We start from the raw sequence: 17,743 nt of genomic DNA on the forward strand, positions 1-17,743 counted from the left end.
GGAATGCCTGAAACAGCAGTGGAATCAGATCTGACAATAGCTTTCAAAGAGGAATTGAACAAGTACTTAAAAACAAAAAAATTGCAGGACTATGGTGTTACGAGTGGGGTAGTGGTAATAGTTGTTAGCTCTTTCAAAGAGGCCCCACAGGCATTATGCGCTGAATGGCCTCCTTCTTGTGCTGTGAAATTCTATGATTCTATGAAATCCTAACAATTTCACAGCAATCGATTTCTGGACAAAACATGCTCAACTGGTAAAGATCAGTGAATGGATAGGAGATAACAACCACAACAAATTACATTTGTATAGCGCCTTTCACGTCAGGAGGACCTCCCTAGCTGCTGAAATAAACATTCATACCTACAAAATTTTGTCTTTAACAGCACATTGAGAAAATAATAAATATGGTAGACTGACTGTAGCTCCAGCTGTTTAAGGCTAACCACTAAGTTTCGATAAAAAAGCCTGTGCTTGTAACTAATTACTGTAGCTCCCACTCAAAGGCTTCACAGAACCCAGTTAAATACAAGGTTAAGTGTTGTGAATAGTGAGTACTTAACTGTTCTCAGTGAGTCTTCTATAATTGTTTGTCATTCATAAAACAAATATAAGTTATCATATTACAGGTATATTATGAAACCTGATTAGTCCCAGACTCTTTGAGTAATTACAATAAGGTAGATATGCCGCAGGGCTTCAGATCTCATTTCTAAAAAAAAGGGATACCAACGAGCAATTGTAAATATCCTGAAACTGAATGTGGACTCCAGCTCAGGCCATAGTAAATGCTGCTTAATTGCTGATACTCTACAGTTACTCTCAGTGCCCAAAGCTAAGGAAAAGGAAAACAAAGCAGCAAGGATTCACACTCTTGACTGTAATCCAATTAACACTGCTGTAAATGAGCTGCTGTAGACCCTCCAAATCAGCCACAGTGCCTCCACAGTTGAATCGCTTTCGAGCATTTACTGCAGCATTCTGCAAAATAAGGTCCATATGCAAAGATCTACTATTCAAGGACTTCGTGATGCAGGACGTTTTGAGCCACCAGATGTTGTAAATATTAACTGGCCCCCGGAAATATTGTTGACCATTCAACGAATCCATTTGAAAAAACTTAATTAGAATAAGAATAATCCTTGCATTTGATGTCATGCGTTCTCACATCTTCTAAGTGTATTGTAAACACGGCAGCCACTCATGCCCACCAGTGTTCTACAAACAGCCGTCGATTGAGTGACCAAATTATTTTTTTACTGGTTTTATTTTTATGGCTTTGTCCACCTTTGATGCTACTATGTGTCCACTGCAATCATAACATTACTGATAAACTGTAGGGTTGCCGCCCAAGTAAAAGATTTATATTTAGCTCTATTTTTTTTGAAGGGACGATTAACTCTGGAAAAGTGAACTGCCAATCGACTAACAAACAGGTTCCTACTTACTGCCGGGTAAACAGAGGCATGTGGAGTAACGAAACTTGGGAAGTATTTATATAAAATCATGTTTTATATAAATTGCATTACTTCAGCAACAAAATTATCATGTTTAATAGGAATGAGATTAAGAAACTGAAAGTTTCTGATATTCTATAAGAAGATCGCTACATTCAATGCAACAGAAAGTCTTAACACAATCTTCCCAGAACAGAATTGCACAGAAATTTACAGCATGGAAATATTCACATTTATAAACATTTGTAAATAAACATTTATCCCAAACATTCATTAATTGCTGATTTCAACATCTGTCTACCAAAAAGGGCAGAGCATCAGGGTGACCATAGACAGAATGATTGATGTGTAAAATTTCTCTCCTTGAAACAGGGGTCGGCTTTGGGACCTCTTTTATTTAACATCTTCATGAATGATCTGGAGCTAGGAGTCACAAGCACAGTGGCTAAATTTGCAGATGACACAAACCTAATGAAGTGGTAGTCTGCAAAGATGAACAGGATAGGTTACAGGACAACTTGAACATTTGTGGGAATTGGGCAGATCGATGGCAGATGAAATTTAATGTCGAGAAATGCAAAGTGCTTCACGTGGGGACAAAAAATCCAGGAACGGACTATTATTTAAACAGTAAGAAAATAATCTGTACAGAAGATGAAAAGGACCTGAGGAGCTTTATTGACAATAAAATGAAACTATCCCAACAGTGCTCGGTAGCAGTGAGTAAGGCAAACCAGATGCTAGACTGTATTATAAGGGTAATATTGAGCCAAAATAGTGGGGTAATCCTGCCAATGGTGCGACCCCACTTGGAATATTGTGTCCAGTTCTGGTCAACGCAATATAAAAAAGGATATCGCAGCAATTGAGAGGATACAGAGGAGGGCAACCAAAATGATTGAGTGGATAGAGGGACTGGACTACAAGGAGCAATTACATAAACTGGGCATGTTCACACTGGAGAAGAGAAAGTTGAGGGGTGATATGATTGCGGTCTTTAAGACTCTGGAGGAAATAGATAAAGTAGACCATGGTAAGCTGTTTTATCTTGTACTGAACAGTGGAACCACAGGACACTGCCTACGATTGAAGGGGGGTAAATTCAGAAGAAATCTGCAGGAACACTACTTCAGTGAGTGAGTAGTAAACTTATGGAACAGACTCCTTAGGGAGACAGTGGAAGCAGAAAATGTGATTTGCTCCAAGAACAAACTGAATAGATTTCTGCTGGAAAATAATATCTCAGGATACAGGATATAGTTTGGGACACGACAAGCAAGAGCCAGGAATGGTGGAAGGTGAACTAGATGGACTTCGGTCTTCTTTCGCCTAGCAAATTCTTATGTTCTTATCCCAACAAGTCCGAGCCAGTGTTTAAACTCCACCTTCCTAATCCCCTCATGTACAAATCAAGTTTCCTCTTAAAATCTATAATTTTTTTGCTTGAAATGGTTTCTGGTAATGAGTTCCACATTCTTAACACCTTCTGAATAAAAGGTTCTTCCTAAACTCCCTTTTAGATTTGCTCCTGCCTCTCTTTTGTTTATGTCCACTTGCTTTGTTCTCCACACAAGTGGAAACAGTCTATTAACATCCACCTTTTGAATCCTTTCATATTTTTAAACATCTCTATTAGGTCTCCGCTGAATCATCCTGTCCCCCAAATAGAAAAACTCTAATCTACCAAATCATTCTTGAAAGCTGTATCCTCTCATCCCTGGTAACATCAGGGCAAATATATGCTGCAATCTGCAGTGCTACAATATCTTTCCTGTTTGCAGAATCAGAAGTTCATGAAGAACTCCAAATGTGGCCTAAACATTGTTTTATATAAATACTTTCCAACTGGTGTACCCTATTACTTTGGATATAAAGCCAAGGAACCGATGTGAATTCTTTATTGCTTTGTCCACCTTTGATGCTACTATGTGTCCACTGCAATCATAACATTACTGATAAACTGTAGGGTTGCCGCCCAAGTAAAAGGTTTATATTTAGCTCTATTTCCAACTACACAAGCATCCAGAATATTGCTCATGGCATTCAGCTCTCATGTAATTTTCATCGTATTTGTGTGTGTGCGAGTGAGGTAGGGGAGCCAGATGCCCTTACAGAATATATTTAATCACAATCTTTTCTTGGAGACCAGATCTTACTCCTTTTAAAGGGCATTTCTTGCTTATTCTGCCGAAACTATATTAAAAAAGACCTTGTGAATTTTAACTATGAAAAGTTACAAAGAAATTTAACTTAAATATTCATACCTGCATTCAAAATATAATAATTTTTGCATAAAATATGCACAAGTAAAGCAAAATATCAGCCCAGATATTCTTTTTACATGTCGCTATGCAGGACACTGAAACTTGACTTTGCTTTACTTATTCACTTTAAACTGACTGGATAGATTTCACAAGCAGTAAAATGAAACCTAACGTGCTACCTACCCAGTGAATGCATTCCAGGAGGAAAAAACAAAAAAACTTTTTTGGGGTACAGCCAGGTGTCTGACACATGTGGAAACCCATCACCAAGCTGAGATTTCCATGCATCCCACCTACATGTGGAAATCCCAAAGTTAGATTGTTGGAAGGAAATGCACACTCTCTCCCTGGAGGGACACATCCTGCTTACCTAATTCCGGAAAGTATTATGTGCAGATTGGCAAGAGCCAAGGCTTGGAGACCCCAAAGTGTGCGTTGGGTACTGCTGGAGTCTAACCAGCTAAAACCAGATAGCTTGCCATTAATATTGCTGTCTGGCAAGCTTTCCCGCTGTTTGTCCAGCTAGGGCTACCTTACCCATTTAGGGCTTTGGCTTGCAGGGTTAACAGCAGCTGAGTCGGATAACTCCCTATCCCCAGTGACTGGTTTTCTCTTCCAGGTCCTGCCGATGAGCCAGGCTGAGGAACCGGACTGCCAAAACCCCCACAGAGATTGGTGCCAGTCTGTTCATGTATCAACTTGTTGGGTTTTTGGTGGGGATGGAGTATGTTACAAATAAATAACATGTCAAAACGGTCAGATCACAAACGAAATGCAACACAAACAAATAGGTATTGTTCTTATGCAGCTGTCAACGTCTGCCGCCAGAGACTGTGAAAAGCAAGAGAACGGTTGCCTCAAGTGAGAGGAATTGGCAATACACCACTCCAATCCAAGGATTTTCACCAGCGCGGTGAGACAAAACAACAAACAACAACAAAATTACATTTATAGAGCGTCTTTCACGTCGGGAGGACGTCCCAAAGACATACAGAAAACAAACTTTTTTATTCTTTCAATCTTCCCACAACCTAAATCCAACCCAATTCTATCAATGTTTCATAATCAGTTCTACATAAAACTTTCCCTGTATCCGGCATCAAAAAACAAATTGCATATTTGCATGAATGTAACTGGAGCTCCCCGAGCAGCGTACATCCCAATCTTTGAAGTGGCTGATCGCTTCATATAAATCCACACTGAGTCATTTGAAAATGGCAGCAAATTCTCTTTGAACAGGGTTGAAAGCAGCCTCACATTGACCATACCTGGTAAAAGATCCTTGCATGTTTATTACCTACCCTATTAAAATAAAACCAAAAGGAATTATTTTTGAAGGTAATGAATTATACACCAGATAAATACATTTCCATCCAATCCAAGAGCTCAGATAGTCACACTTTTGTCTCCGAGTCTGTAGACTGTGGATTCAAGCCCCATATCAGGATTTTGAGTTCATAGCCCAGGCCAGCGGGTTTAACCTTTTACCTGCTGAGGGCCAGATGCCGAATTTGAGAAACATTGTAGAACGCATAAGCAATGATTTTGTGTTTCCTTTCCAGAAACAAAATATCACATTTGCACAGCGTCTTTTTCACGTTGGGTGGACATCTCAAAGCGATTGACACTGCCGGCTGGGCACTCGACCTGGGGAGGGGAAAAGATGACCGAAAGCACAGTCAAAACGTTAGGTCTTGACATGCCTTGAAAGTGGGGAGGGAGGGACTCCGGAAATGGGAGTACCAGAGAGCGGGGGCAGGGTAGATGGGGTGAGGGTTCATGAATCGAACCGGTGTTTGCTGGGCAATGCAAACAGACAGGTTGGGAGATCGCAGAGGTAGGGTGGGGAGGGGGTATGAGGGCCACAGAGGAGTTTCTCATTGGGAGCGAGGAAGTTTTCTGCGAGGAAACTGCACATTGCTCAGTGTCCGGCTCCCATCATCTGTCTTGGCAGCGAACCATGAAACGCTGCCCTCACTTTCTCTTTCTGCTTCTCCTCCCTCCCTCATGCTCTCTCTCGCTCTCTCTCCTTCTCTCTCTCTCTCTCAATCACTCTCTCCCCCTCTCTTTCAATCACTCTCCGTCAATCACTCTGCTCTTCCCCTCCACTCTGTCAATCACTCTCTCGCTCTTTCAATTACTCTCTCATTCTCCCTCTCCCACCCCCTCTCTCTACCCCTCTCTCGTTTCTCCCCCCCTCTCGCCTCTCCCCCCACCGTCTCACTTTCAATTAGGCTCTCCCCACCCCATCTCTCAATCAGCTGTGTGGCTCACTATCTGGCAGTAGTGAGGTATAGGCAAACCTGTCTCCTTAGCAACCGCAGCCTCCCGATCGCCAGCTCCTGCCGTTGCCATGACCAGACAGATCGCTGGGGAAGGAGCAGAAATGATTTGCGGGCCAGATGGGGCCTGTGGGCTGTCAGCTGACCACCCTGGTCCAGGCCAGGAAGTCTCCAACCGGTCAATTGCTCAATAAAAACATAAGGAAGGAGCGATATTTACCACAGTTCAAACACTTATATTTTTATTTTGAGATGCAGATAATACTTTGTGCATCTGGCTTTGTTTTCAATTGGACCAAATAAATTCTATTGCTGCTTCCTCTTGTCTTTTGATCATACACGAGAGCGCCACCTAGCAGTGATCGATCGGTTGGAGACACCTGGTCTTGGCTGACACCCGAGGGCAATGCAATGCTGGTGAAGCACTGCATTGTCAGAAGTGCTGCACTTTGGATTAGACAACAAACCAAAGTTCTGTCCGCCTGTTCAGGTGGACATTGACGACCACCTGAAAATAGAGGGGAGTTTCTGCTGGTGTCCTGACCATCAATCCCCAGATAAAACTGGTCTTTCATTTCATGTCTGTTTGTGGGACACTTGCTGCACGCAAATTGGCTGCAATATTCACCTACAATACACAGTCACACCACTTTACAGTAAATCATGTGAAGCGCTTTGCAACATTGACTGAATGATGAGACAAATGCAAGGATTATTATTTGTTATTATGTGTCGTTCTACAGAGGATCAATGTGGACTGTAAACACCAGCTGTGAGCGTGAGTGTCTTCCAGCACCAACCAGTTTTCCTCTTCAATGTAATTGATTCAAACTTTTTCAGAAGTAACCTTCAGCATCAGTATCAAGCATTCAAGATCTGGTACAGCAAAGCCAGTAAAGTAAAGCTGGCTCTATTTTGTCCCTACAATGAGTCTAATCTATTAACGTTCACTACACTTTGCAGTATATCCTGTAAGATGTTTTGAGAATTGCCTCCCAACATGAAAGGCACTATATGAAATGCAAGGATCATTTATTAGAATCCAACCTCAGAACACCTACATTATATCAGTGTGAAGTTGTACACTCCCTGCTGACAATATCGGTTTGACCTTTCATACAGAGTTAGCAATTTACTTCCAAGAATGAACCACTTTGTGCTGTAATTCCCTATCCACTAAAAACCAAAATGAGCTAAGACTGTCCAAACTCATTTCAAAGCACTTATTCCTAATTCGCCTTCATTCTTAAATGAGTTACTAGTCAAACAAATAAAGTCTAGGCCCGCATTTGGTCTTTATTTCCACTTTAATAAGATTTTATCAAAGATATCACTAAAAAATCTTCTTGTGACATATGAATCCACCATAAAGTCCTGTTACAGCATTGACGCCAGCCAGTGCAGCAAGCCAACACATAGAAGAAAGAAAAACCATACAAAGCTTCAGTGGCTTCTATCAAGAGAACTGAATACCATCACTCAAAGACCAAGCCCAACAGTGTAGGAATCCACACATACCACATTATCTGTAACAAACCCGTAAAAAACATGCAAAATTAAGTTAAACTTAAATACATGCAAGCCTACATAATTAGTAATTAATCAAAGTCTAATCATTTGCGTAATAGTTATATAAACATGATTCCAATTGAAAAGCATCTGTTTTGATTTTTAAAAAAAAGAAAAATCTTTCAACTGTTACCCAAGGGATTATTATCCCCTCCCATTTCGATGGAGGAATTTCATTAATGCCATATTAACAAGAAACGAGAGAAGCCTCGTCGTTTTCATTAAAAACGAAATGAGGAAATAAAGCACAGACATGAAGATGGAGTTTTGCACAAAACAGTAAATTCAATGCAATGGGTTCTTCTGATGCTGGAAGATTGTTTTAAAAAGCAAGAAAATTACAGGGTGAAATTGCTTTAGGAAATACGTTTTAAAAAGCAATGTGGCAAATAGCAATTAAAATGCACGGCAATGTACGTAGCCTTTACATTTTGAACAACCATCATGCATCTCATGGGAAAGAAGCAAACAGAGGGACCATAAACGTCAGATACCTTTTCTACACAGAACGAAATACAAAAACTTAAAGCTTCAAGAATAAAAATATGAGTAATCTTTAAGAAAAATGGTTTGATTCCATTATATACAAACAAGTAAGCGTAAGAAAAGTCCAAGGTTTGATCCAAGGCCATGTAAAGGAGTCTCTCCCCCAGCTCAGATGTGAATCCAGCATTGTTAAGCGTTTTCCGATGTCCGCCCAACATGAAAGGTGCAATACAAATGTAAGACTTCTTGGAACAGTAGTATCAGTAATGCTGCTTACTGCTCATTTGCAGCCCACTGATTTCACCTGGCTATTCAGCATCACCAGATACTTTATGGAATATAATGCCAGTTTACCCCATTTCTCATCATATCTTCTTTGTTTCCAATGAGAAAAAGGCAACATACATAGTTATTAGAGGCAAGTGAAAGTGCTTTACGGATTACAATAGCTAAACACAATTGAATATGGGAACATTTGGAGCCAACCAAGCAGGTGTAAACCCATGCATCGTCACTACGAAGTTTAGCATTTCAGTATTCCAAAAAACTAGCCTCAAGGAAGACAATGCTTGGGATCATGGCCCTCAACAAAGAATTAATAACATTAAATCAGAATAAGATGGAGAAAGCAGGCTGCTCTCCTGTACTGAGTGGTGAAGTGTACACATGGCAATGCCAAAGATGTCATATTCATTTCTACCCTGTGCAAGCACCTCCAACTCTCCAGTGTGACAGCAACCCTGTACAATCTTGGAGGCTAAGGACAACCCCAGGCTCCTCTTCTCCATCACGAACCAGCTCCTCTCATGCCTCACCCATTCTCACCTCAAAAGCCAACTGTGGGGCGATGCTGGATTTCCTCGAATCCAAAGTCGAGGGAATCCGCTCAACTGTCTCTGCCGCTGCATCTGCTACTCACTGCCCATCTCCTCCGCCCATCCCAGCCCCCAACCACCACTCCCTCCACACCTTTGAACAACAACAACAAAATTACATTTATAGAGCACCCTCTACTCACTGACATCGTAAATCTCTCCCTGTCCACTGGTATTGTTCCCACCCCTTTAAAAAAAAAGCTGTCATCACTCCTATCGTTAAAAAACCCTCCCTGAACCCTTCTCTACTCCCTAACTACTGCCCCATCTCCAACCTCCCCTTCCTCTCCAAGGTCCTGGAAAGAGTTGTTGCTTCTCAGCTTTGCTCCTTCCTCTCCCACCACTCCCTTCTCGAACCCTTCCAATTGGGCTTCTGCGCCGCCCACAGCATAGAAACAGCCCTGGTCAAAGTGACAAATGACATTCTGTCCATCTGCGACCAGAGCTCCCTCTGCCTCCTCGTCCTCCTTGACCTCTCTGCTGCTTTCGACACCGTCGAACACTCTATCCTCATCCACCGCCTCTCCTATGGCGTTCCTCAGGGCTCTGTCCTTGGTCCCCTCCTCTTCAACATCTACACGCTCCCTCTTGGTGACATCATCTGCAGACATGGCGTCAACTTCCACGTGTATGCGGATGACATGGAACTCTACCTCTCTGCCTCCAACCTTGACTCCAGGACCACTGCTGTGCTGACAGAATGTCTATCAGACATCAAGTCCTGGATGAGAGCTAACTTTCTTCAGATGAACGTCAACAAGACCGAGGCGCTCCTGATTGGCTCCTGTTAGCGCTCCTCACCTCAGGCGCTGACAGCATCACCATCCATGGTTGCACACTCCACCTTGCTAAGCCCGTCCAGAACCTTGGGGTCTTGTTTGACCCTCAACTATCCTTTCTACCCCACATCTGCACCATGACCCGCTCGGCCTTCCCACACCTCCGCAACGTCGCTCGGCTCCAACATTGTCTCACACCGCAGGCCGCAGAAACCCTCATACACGCCTTCATTACATCGAGGCTCGACTATGTAAACTCACTGCTTGTCGGCCTCTCCAACTCCTCCCTCCAAGGATGTAAATCATCCAGAACTCTGCAGCCCATGTCCTCTCCAGCACTAGGTTCTGGAACCCTATCACCCCCATCCTTGCCCAACTCCATTAGCTTCCCATCACACAGAGGATACAGTTCAAGATCCTGGTCCTCACCTTCAAAGCCCTCCATGGTCTTGCTCCCTCCTACCTCTCCGACCTCCTAACCCCCTACCACCCTGTTCGCTCCCTCCGTTCAGCGGGCTCCAGCCTGCTTCACGTCCCCCGCCTTGCTTACTCCACTATCAGCAGGCGGGCCTTCCGCCACTTTGCACCCACCCTCTGGAACTCCATCCTGCAGTCCCTCCGTCTCGCCTACTCCCTCGCCACCTTCAAGACCCACCTCAAGACCCTCCTCTTCAACCGTGCTTTCAATTTCCCTGCTTCCCGCCCGCCTTCCACCCTCCCCTAGCCCCACCCTCAGCTCGGGTCTGTAACTCTGTCTGTCCAGCGCCTTGGGACATCCTCCCGACATGAAAGGCGCTTTACAAATGTAATTTTGTTGTTGTTGTTGCAAAAGACAAAATAATAATCTATATCCTCTTTTCTTGCCTGATAGATAAAAGGCTCTGGATATGTACAGCAATAGTTAAAAATAAAATATCTTCACAAAATTAGTATTTCACAATCATGATCATAATGCACAGGCCACAAAACTATTTCTATTTTCCCAAATTATACAATAAACTTTCCTCTCACCCTCCCTCTTTTCCCCAAACCACTTATTTTTCCCACAGCCTCTCTCAACCACAAACCATGCGGAGGAAGATACAATGCCTCCAGGCTTCCATTAATGCTGTTGTGACCTTGCTTACTTAGATTTTATCAAAATCACCAGAAAGCATGAAGGACTTAACAATGTCCCACTAGCATTGGAGGCCAGAAACTTGCTGATTCCAAATGCCCAAATCAGCCAAGAGTGGCTGAGTCACTGTTCATAACACTTCAAACTTTTGGCTACCAAAAGATCTGTTTCAATGGAATCAATCAGTAATCACCAATCTTACATTTGCCATACTATAAGTAAAAATAAGCAAAACATAGCGTAGTTACCTCTAGCAAGAGCTCATCTTTTGTTTTTAGATGTTGGGGTTTTCTTTTATCTCCCGTTTCTTGATCATCTTCACCCTCTGACATTAGCACCTCTGGTGGCTCAAAAGAAGAGGAAGAAGATGTGGAGTCCGAATCACTGTACAGGGAAATGAGTGATTAGTCACACAGCAAAAACAAATGTGCACACAGGTATTGCAACATGATAGCAAACATATTCTAGCTGCAGAATATTCTAATCACAGTGGTAAATTGGAATAAAATCAAAACACTTGATTGGGTTTCAATTTGCCACTGTGCACATCAGACATTTTGACCCAATTACAATCTTTGTGTTTTTTTATTGTTGATGAATTGTCATAGTATAAATTCAACACTTGCATTGGGCAAATTATCCCATCTAAAGCTGCCTGTACAACCAACAAGGTAACCATCTGGGAAAGAGCAAGAGTTGAGGATCCTCAAACTCTATACATTGGCTTAATTTTGCAATATTTATATAATCCTAATGGCAAAGGGAATGAAGCCAGCTCATTCCATCATTGTGATGGAGAGAGAAGAATGAGTTAACCTTTCAGGTTGATAACCTTTTATCAGAATGGGGCATGTTGGAAGGGAGCAGAATATAAGGACAATAATAATAATAATAATAATAATCCTTGCATTTGATATAGCGCTTTTCACGTCGGGTGGACGTCCCAAAGCGCTTCACAGAACACACTGTAAAGTGAATTGACTGTATATTTGTGGGCGAACGTGGCAGCCAATTGCGCACAGCAATGTCCCACAAACAGTCGTAGATTGAAAATGACCAATTTATTATTCTTTTGTTTTTTTGGAGGGATTATTATTGTTATTATTATTATTGGACAAGCAGAGAAGGGGGCAGGAAAAGAAAGACAAAGGAAAAATTTAAGTGGGGGGACGGAAGATGACAAGGTCAGAGATGTCATGGTGCAAGACAAAAGAAGCCAATAGTGGGAGATTACAGAAAGAAAAGATACATCTAAGACCCAGAGGATGTGTGAATCATTATAGAAGCGGTGGAGGGCGGCAGAGAGAAGATGTGATTTAAGATCTGAAGTGGTTGAAATCAATGTTGAGGCCACAGGACTGTAAGGTGCCTTGGAGGTAGATGAAGTGCTGTTCTTCGAGTTTGCATTGTGCTTCATTCGAAAAGCGTAGGAGGCCACGGACAGAGAGGTCAGAGTGGGAGTGGGAAGGAGAATTAAAGTGGCAAGCAACCGGAAGCTCAGGGTTGCACTTGCACATGGAACGGAGGTGTTTGACAAAGCCATCACCCAATCTGTGCTGTATGACCTGCTGAGTGTTCGGGGCGAGTTCTGTTTTTGTACCCAATCTGTACTTGGTCTCCCCGATGTTCAGTTGTATTCTGCAATGGAAAGCTGCGATCATCTATGAAACGCTGTACATTATAAAATCGAGATGTCAGAGCAGAGCCAGCTATAGTGCACAGGAGGAATGGGGAGAGGGTAGAGATTTTCCCAGTGCAGTGAAGAGCTGAGAGAATATGATATCCTATTTAATACCTGATACTTAATATCCTACTGAGATATCACCTATTGCAAAAGTATTGTGTATTAGATTATGATTTTAACATTTTCTTCACTCTATGCTTGTAATTATCTCTGACTGAAGATATTTTCTCAAGATAACAGAGATGATATTTTTTAAAAATCACAAAGCGTTTGATAATTGTGCAATGTTTCAGGGTTGCACATCTGATACACTTAAATTATCACTCTGACTTGACAGCCTTTTCAGATCTTTACAGATGTCATATATATGACATAAGTTGTATCAAAATTGGTTCTAAAAGCCCCAAAGGCTGAGTGCTCAAATTTTAGTACTAACATCAACACTGCTGGGGTAAAATGCTGTCCAGGTCTATATTTACTCTATTAGCATAGCATTTTAGAGCGTATAAAATTTGTTGAATGGTTAAATACAGCCTTAATTTTGAAACCACTCAATTATTTCAAGAGTCCGTAGAAAACAGTCTTCAAACTAAAAAAAACTGAATTCAGTAATTTGCCAAATTCTGCACAATCTGAATTGCTACATTAAATAGATTATATTGAGACATAGGTGGCATTTCTACCTTCTCTCCCTTCTCCCTACCCTGATCTCTGGATACTTTCATACTGAAACAGTATAAAAGTTGTGTTACAATAACACAACTTCTATACTGTTTCTTACCGGAGGCAAGCCTGACTAACATGGAAACTTCTGCTATAAAATGGCTTGTTTTTTCTGTCTCCGATTTACAATTGACCTGACTTGAGATGGATCAATGGTTTTGGATGGAGTGAGTGCTGAATAAAAAGTGGCATGTCCGGATGTGATTCAGCATGTGACATCAGTTGCCGATGTCCCATTTTGATTGACTGCCTTACCAGACTGAATTTACTCTCTGAGATGTTAACCTGCGTGAAGAGTGCTCTAAATGCAAGTTTTGTTGCTGAATTGAGTAATAACACCCAGATCAACATGAGCGCCTGCCTTCAACCATAATCTGAGGCCTTCCAAAGAATGTCAGTGGAATAAAAGGCTTTCTCCGTCGTAAACTTATTTTACAACCGAGAAGGATGCATCTGGCAGAACTGCCTCAAAACGCACCACAGTTGAAGCGTGCTGAAACACCTATCCTTCATAGAGAAATTTCTGAAGAACACCATCTCAGACCCTTGCGCAATTACCAAGCGGTCCCCAGGTAGTTGAAACAGTTAGAAGGGGGAGAGGGCAGACCCGATCTGGAGTTACCCTGAAGCGACTGCCAGCTACGTCACCGGCCCTGTCCAACAACCATCAGGATGCGGCCTGGCTGGCGATAAAAAGGGCCTCCCTCTCAGCGCTTCCATGCCAGTCAGCTCTGCCCTCGGACTGGCTGCAGAGGCGAGGTGACCGTGGACCACCTCTTCCTGGAGTGTTGGTACGCGAAGGCGCTTTGGAAATAGGTACAATGGCTGCTCTCGCGGTTCGTCCCTGGGGATCCGCTGCCACTGCATTCGATGCTACACGGCCTCTGCCCGGGAACTCACAGCGAGACCTACATCGAGTGAAGCTGGAGGATCATCAACTCGGTGAAGGAGGCCCTCACTCCCCGGCGCTTCCGCAATCTACCCCCGGCGCTTCCGCTCGACTGGCACTGGCCTCCTGCTCGTCCCTCGCAACCTCCGCTCCACCATCACAGATCACACTTTCAGCCACTACGCCCCAAAACTCTAGAACGCCCTGTTGAGCGCTCTGAGATGCTATCCTGCGTGGAGGGCGCTATATAAGTACAAGTTGTTGTTGTTGTAATGGGCCTGAGATAAGCGCAAATATATATCAACAAATAAACATATTTTTTTTAAAACAAATCCTCTCTTCATGGATGCTGCCTGGCCTGCTGTGTGTTCCCAGCGACTTCATCTTTTGTGGCCTTTCATTTCCATGTGAGAAATTGATTTAACTGAGTTCTACTTCAGCTTTATCTCTTCCTCCTGCCCTCCCTCAGATACCCAAAGTCTAATGATGATCATCTGCAACAAACTGATAGAATTTATCTCGGAGCACAATCCATAAGGCATATTAATTCATTAATCCTGCGAGCAAACACACACAATTATACACCACATTATTTCCAGAGAAACCTGAATAATCCTGAAGGTCAAGTAAGAGCAACCTAGTTTCCTTGTGTTATACAACGGGCAATTAAAACCATTAGTGCCATACCCTGTGAACAGTATAAACAGGCAGCAACACACTTCCCTTCCAGGTTTTAAACAATCAGACTATTAAACTAATTATTTTGATGTATAAACCTGAACTCCAATCAGACAACCAGATGTTTACACACCTATCAACCTGTTATTGCTGCTGGTTACACCAAATCAGAAAACACATTTTATTTGTGTCTTCATTCCCATGCAACTGATGTCTAGACTGGAACAGAGCAGAGAAACCTCACTGCACCCCTCTCTGCTTTAATCCTCAGGAGATTTCTATATACCTGTCACCATTAGGCTTGCACTCCAATGCCTACACTGTATTGCAGTGTATCATTGTGCTGAGCAGCATTTTTTAATTAATAAAAGAACTTGCACTTATACAGCACCGTCCACATAGAACAAATGCCATGAAACACTCAACAAATATGATTGGGAGCACCCAGTATAGCCAACTGAGGATGCTCACCAAAACTGAGGTCAAAAAGATATATTTTGAGATAGTTCTGATTGCAGAGAGGGGAAGTGAGGTGAAGAGGTTCTGGAATAGAGTTCCAGGGGACAGGGCTTAGAGGTTGAAAGACGGTCAGACAGAGAGTGAGACAGGAACAAAAGGGTAGAATCAAGAGGAAGATATGTGCGGATACAAGGGTTGGAGGATATCACAAACGTAGGTAGAGGAAGACCACAACGGGTTTTGAAGATCTTAAAACTCAATTAGTTGAGGTACTGGGAGCTAGTAAAGCATGGTAAAGAGAGAAATAGGTTTGCGGGATGCTAGATGGAGAGAACACAGGCTGCAGAGCATTGAATGAGCTGGAATCTGTAATGGGCAGAGCTATGCAGCAGTCCAGGAGATTATTGGAGAAGACTACTCTTGAGGTGAGGAAAGCACAAATGGGGCATTCAATAGTGGAAGACGTGAAGTTGGTTCAAGTCTGAAATAACCGAGAACCTTTCAGCTGCAAACTTCATCGAATATCCAACCAGAACCATCAAAAGTATTCTCATTTTAAATTAACAGCATTGTAATTTTCCTGTTAGTGCTTAGAGCCGATTGATCGTCATTCACAATTCACCTTCCAAAATGAAACCACCGTCACTAGTAGTCTAAACAATAATAGACAATTGTGCCTCAAGTGACTGTCGAAAATCAATATTCAATGATTACATCCAACAGCAAATGATGGATCAAAATATGTTCAATGCAACAAAACAATAAAAACAAGGTTCATTCAGTGTTGCATACATTTTGTGAGCAATCAGTGGGCTCTAATGATTCCCGGGGAACCCTGAAAGGAGCCACTATTGAGGTGTCACTGTTCAAAGCTGTACACAGCTGTAAAGCTCCTGAATGGCTCGCTCAGATATTAAAGATCAACTTGAAATTTTACCCCTGTAGCAAAATAAAAAATGACTTTCTACAGTAGTAGAATATTACCTCTCACATTTGCTGCAGTTTGATTTCATAACAAGTGATTAAATATAAATATAAAATATGCAAAGCAGAAGTTATTTTTGGCATCGGTGACCCAGGGGAATTTATCCTTTTATTCAAACATCAGCCACAACTGGGAATCAGACTCATTTCCTTGTGGACTAAAGTGCTCCAGCCTACTATGCAATTCACGGTCACTCTGTATATTGTGAGTCAGTGGAACATTTTCTATTTTAGATATAATAGTCTGATACTCTATGTCACAAAATCATCATTTTAATATAGGACAGAGCTACAGCTATTCCTAGTACTGCAGCTGAAAATGGCTTTGCACTATTGCAACAACAGTAACGTTTCAAATTGATGGAGGCTCACAGATTGACAATGCTTCATCCAATGTTTGTGTAAACAAAGAATTAAACGGCTCGTCTTTAAACAACTACCAAGGACATCACCTCATTACTCTTTCTATCTCATCAATTAGTCCAATTTGCACCTTCGCTGCTGGGCTCTGTGCTTCCTCCTATTCAACTGCTTTTGCTTGAAGGTAAAATTATTGAGGTCCAACAACAACAGTTGGTGTTTAGAAAGAAGTCCTTACATCCAATCTATAACAACAGCAGCTTGCATTTATATACCACCATTACAAATGACCTGCACACCCAAACTAAACATGATATGACCAACAACAACTTGCACTTGTGTGGGTCTTGCACATAGGATGCGAGTATCACAGCACTTCACAGAGTCAATGAGTACCACTAAGCAAGGAGGCAACGAGGAAGATTTAAGAGTGTTGACCAAATGCAGTCAAAGATCAAACATAGATGAGGGAATGGCAAAGACAGAGAGGATCCAGCACTTCTGAAAGAGCATTTAGAGCAACCACGTATGTTTAAGCTGAACTAGTGGTGTGGAATAACAACAGGGTGAAAACATTCAACTTCAGAGGATTCACACATTTCACAGAACAAGCTTATAATTTTGTTGGCTTGGTTGAACAATGTGTTCCTGCAAAATAAATTTTGTCTGTTCCACTTGTTGAAAATCCAGTATAACAAACCACAGTGACCTATAATCAGTGAACACAGAGATGGATCACCACAGCACACCAACAAACTAATCGGCCCACCAAGTATGCGATGGTGTCTTCCTCCATTTTAGCCACTTAATTTAATCTCATTATCCCGTTTCATCCATGGGCTCTTTAATATTCTTTTCAAACATCTAATTTCCTAATAAAAGACTGGCGAACTTTGTTTTAATAGTTTATAATCGCAGAAATGTACAGCATAGAAGAAAGTCATTCGGTCCATCATTTCTGTGCTGGCTCTTTCAAAGAACAAGCCATCCAGCCCCATTAACCTGCCTTTTGCCATAGCCCTCCTGCAAATGAACCTTTTTAATGATCTAGTAGAAAAACGGTTTTGTGGTCACCTCAGTAATCCAGGCACCTCACAATTGCGGAACATTTTCACAGTCTCTTTTATTGTCCATGTT

The 17,743-nt window shown here is 42.1% G+C and overlaps 1 protein-coding gene across 1 annotated transcript in view; it reads right to left on the reverse strand.

Annotated features, from left to right (window-relative positions):
- naf1 (nuclear assembly factor 1 homolog (S. cerevisiae)) overlaps positions 1-17,743 on the reverse strand; it is an 89,729-nt gene that overhangs the window by 59,655 nt on the left and 12,331 nt on the right. Inside the window, exon 3 of the mRNA XM_042338710.1 lies at positions 11,078-11,213. Coding sequence (XP_042194644.1) covers positions 11,078-11,213 — 136 coding nt within the window. The remainder of the gene's footprint in view (positions 1-11,077; positions 11,214-17,743) is intronic.

This window comes from Callorhinchus milii, unplaced genomic scaffold, assembly GCF_018977255.1.
Source record: "Callorhinchus milii isolate IMCB2004 unplaced genomic scaffold, IMCB_Cmil_1.0 Scaffold1, whole genome shotgun sequence".
NCBI lineage: Eukaryota > Metazoa > Chordata > Chondrichthyes > Chimaeriformes > Callorhinchidae > Callorhinchus > Callorhinchus milii.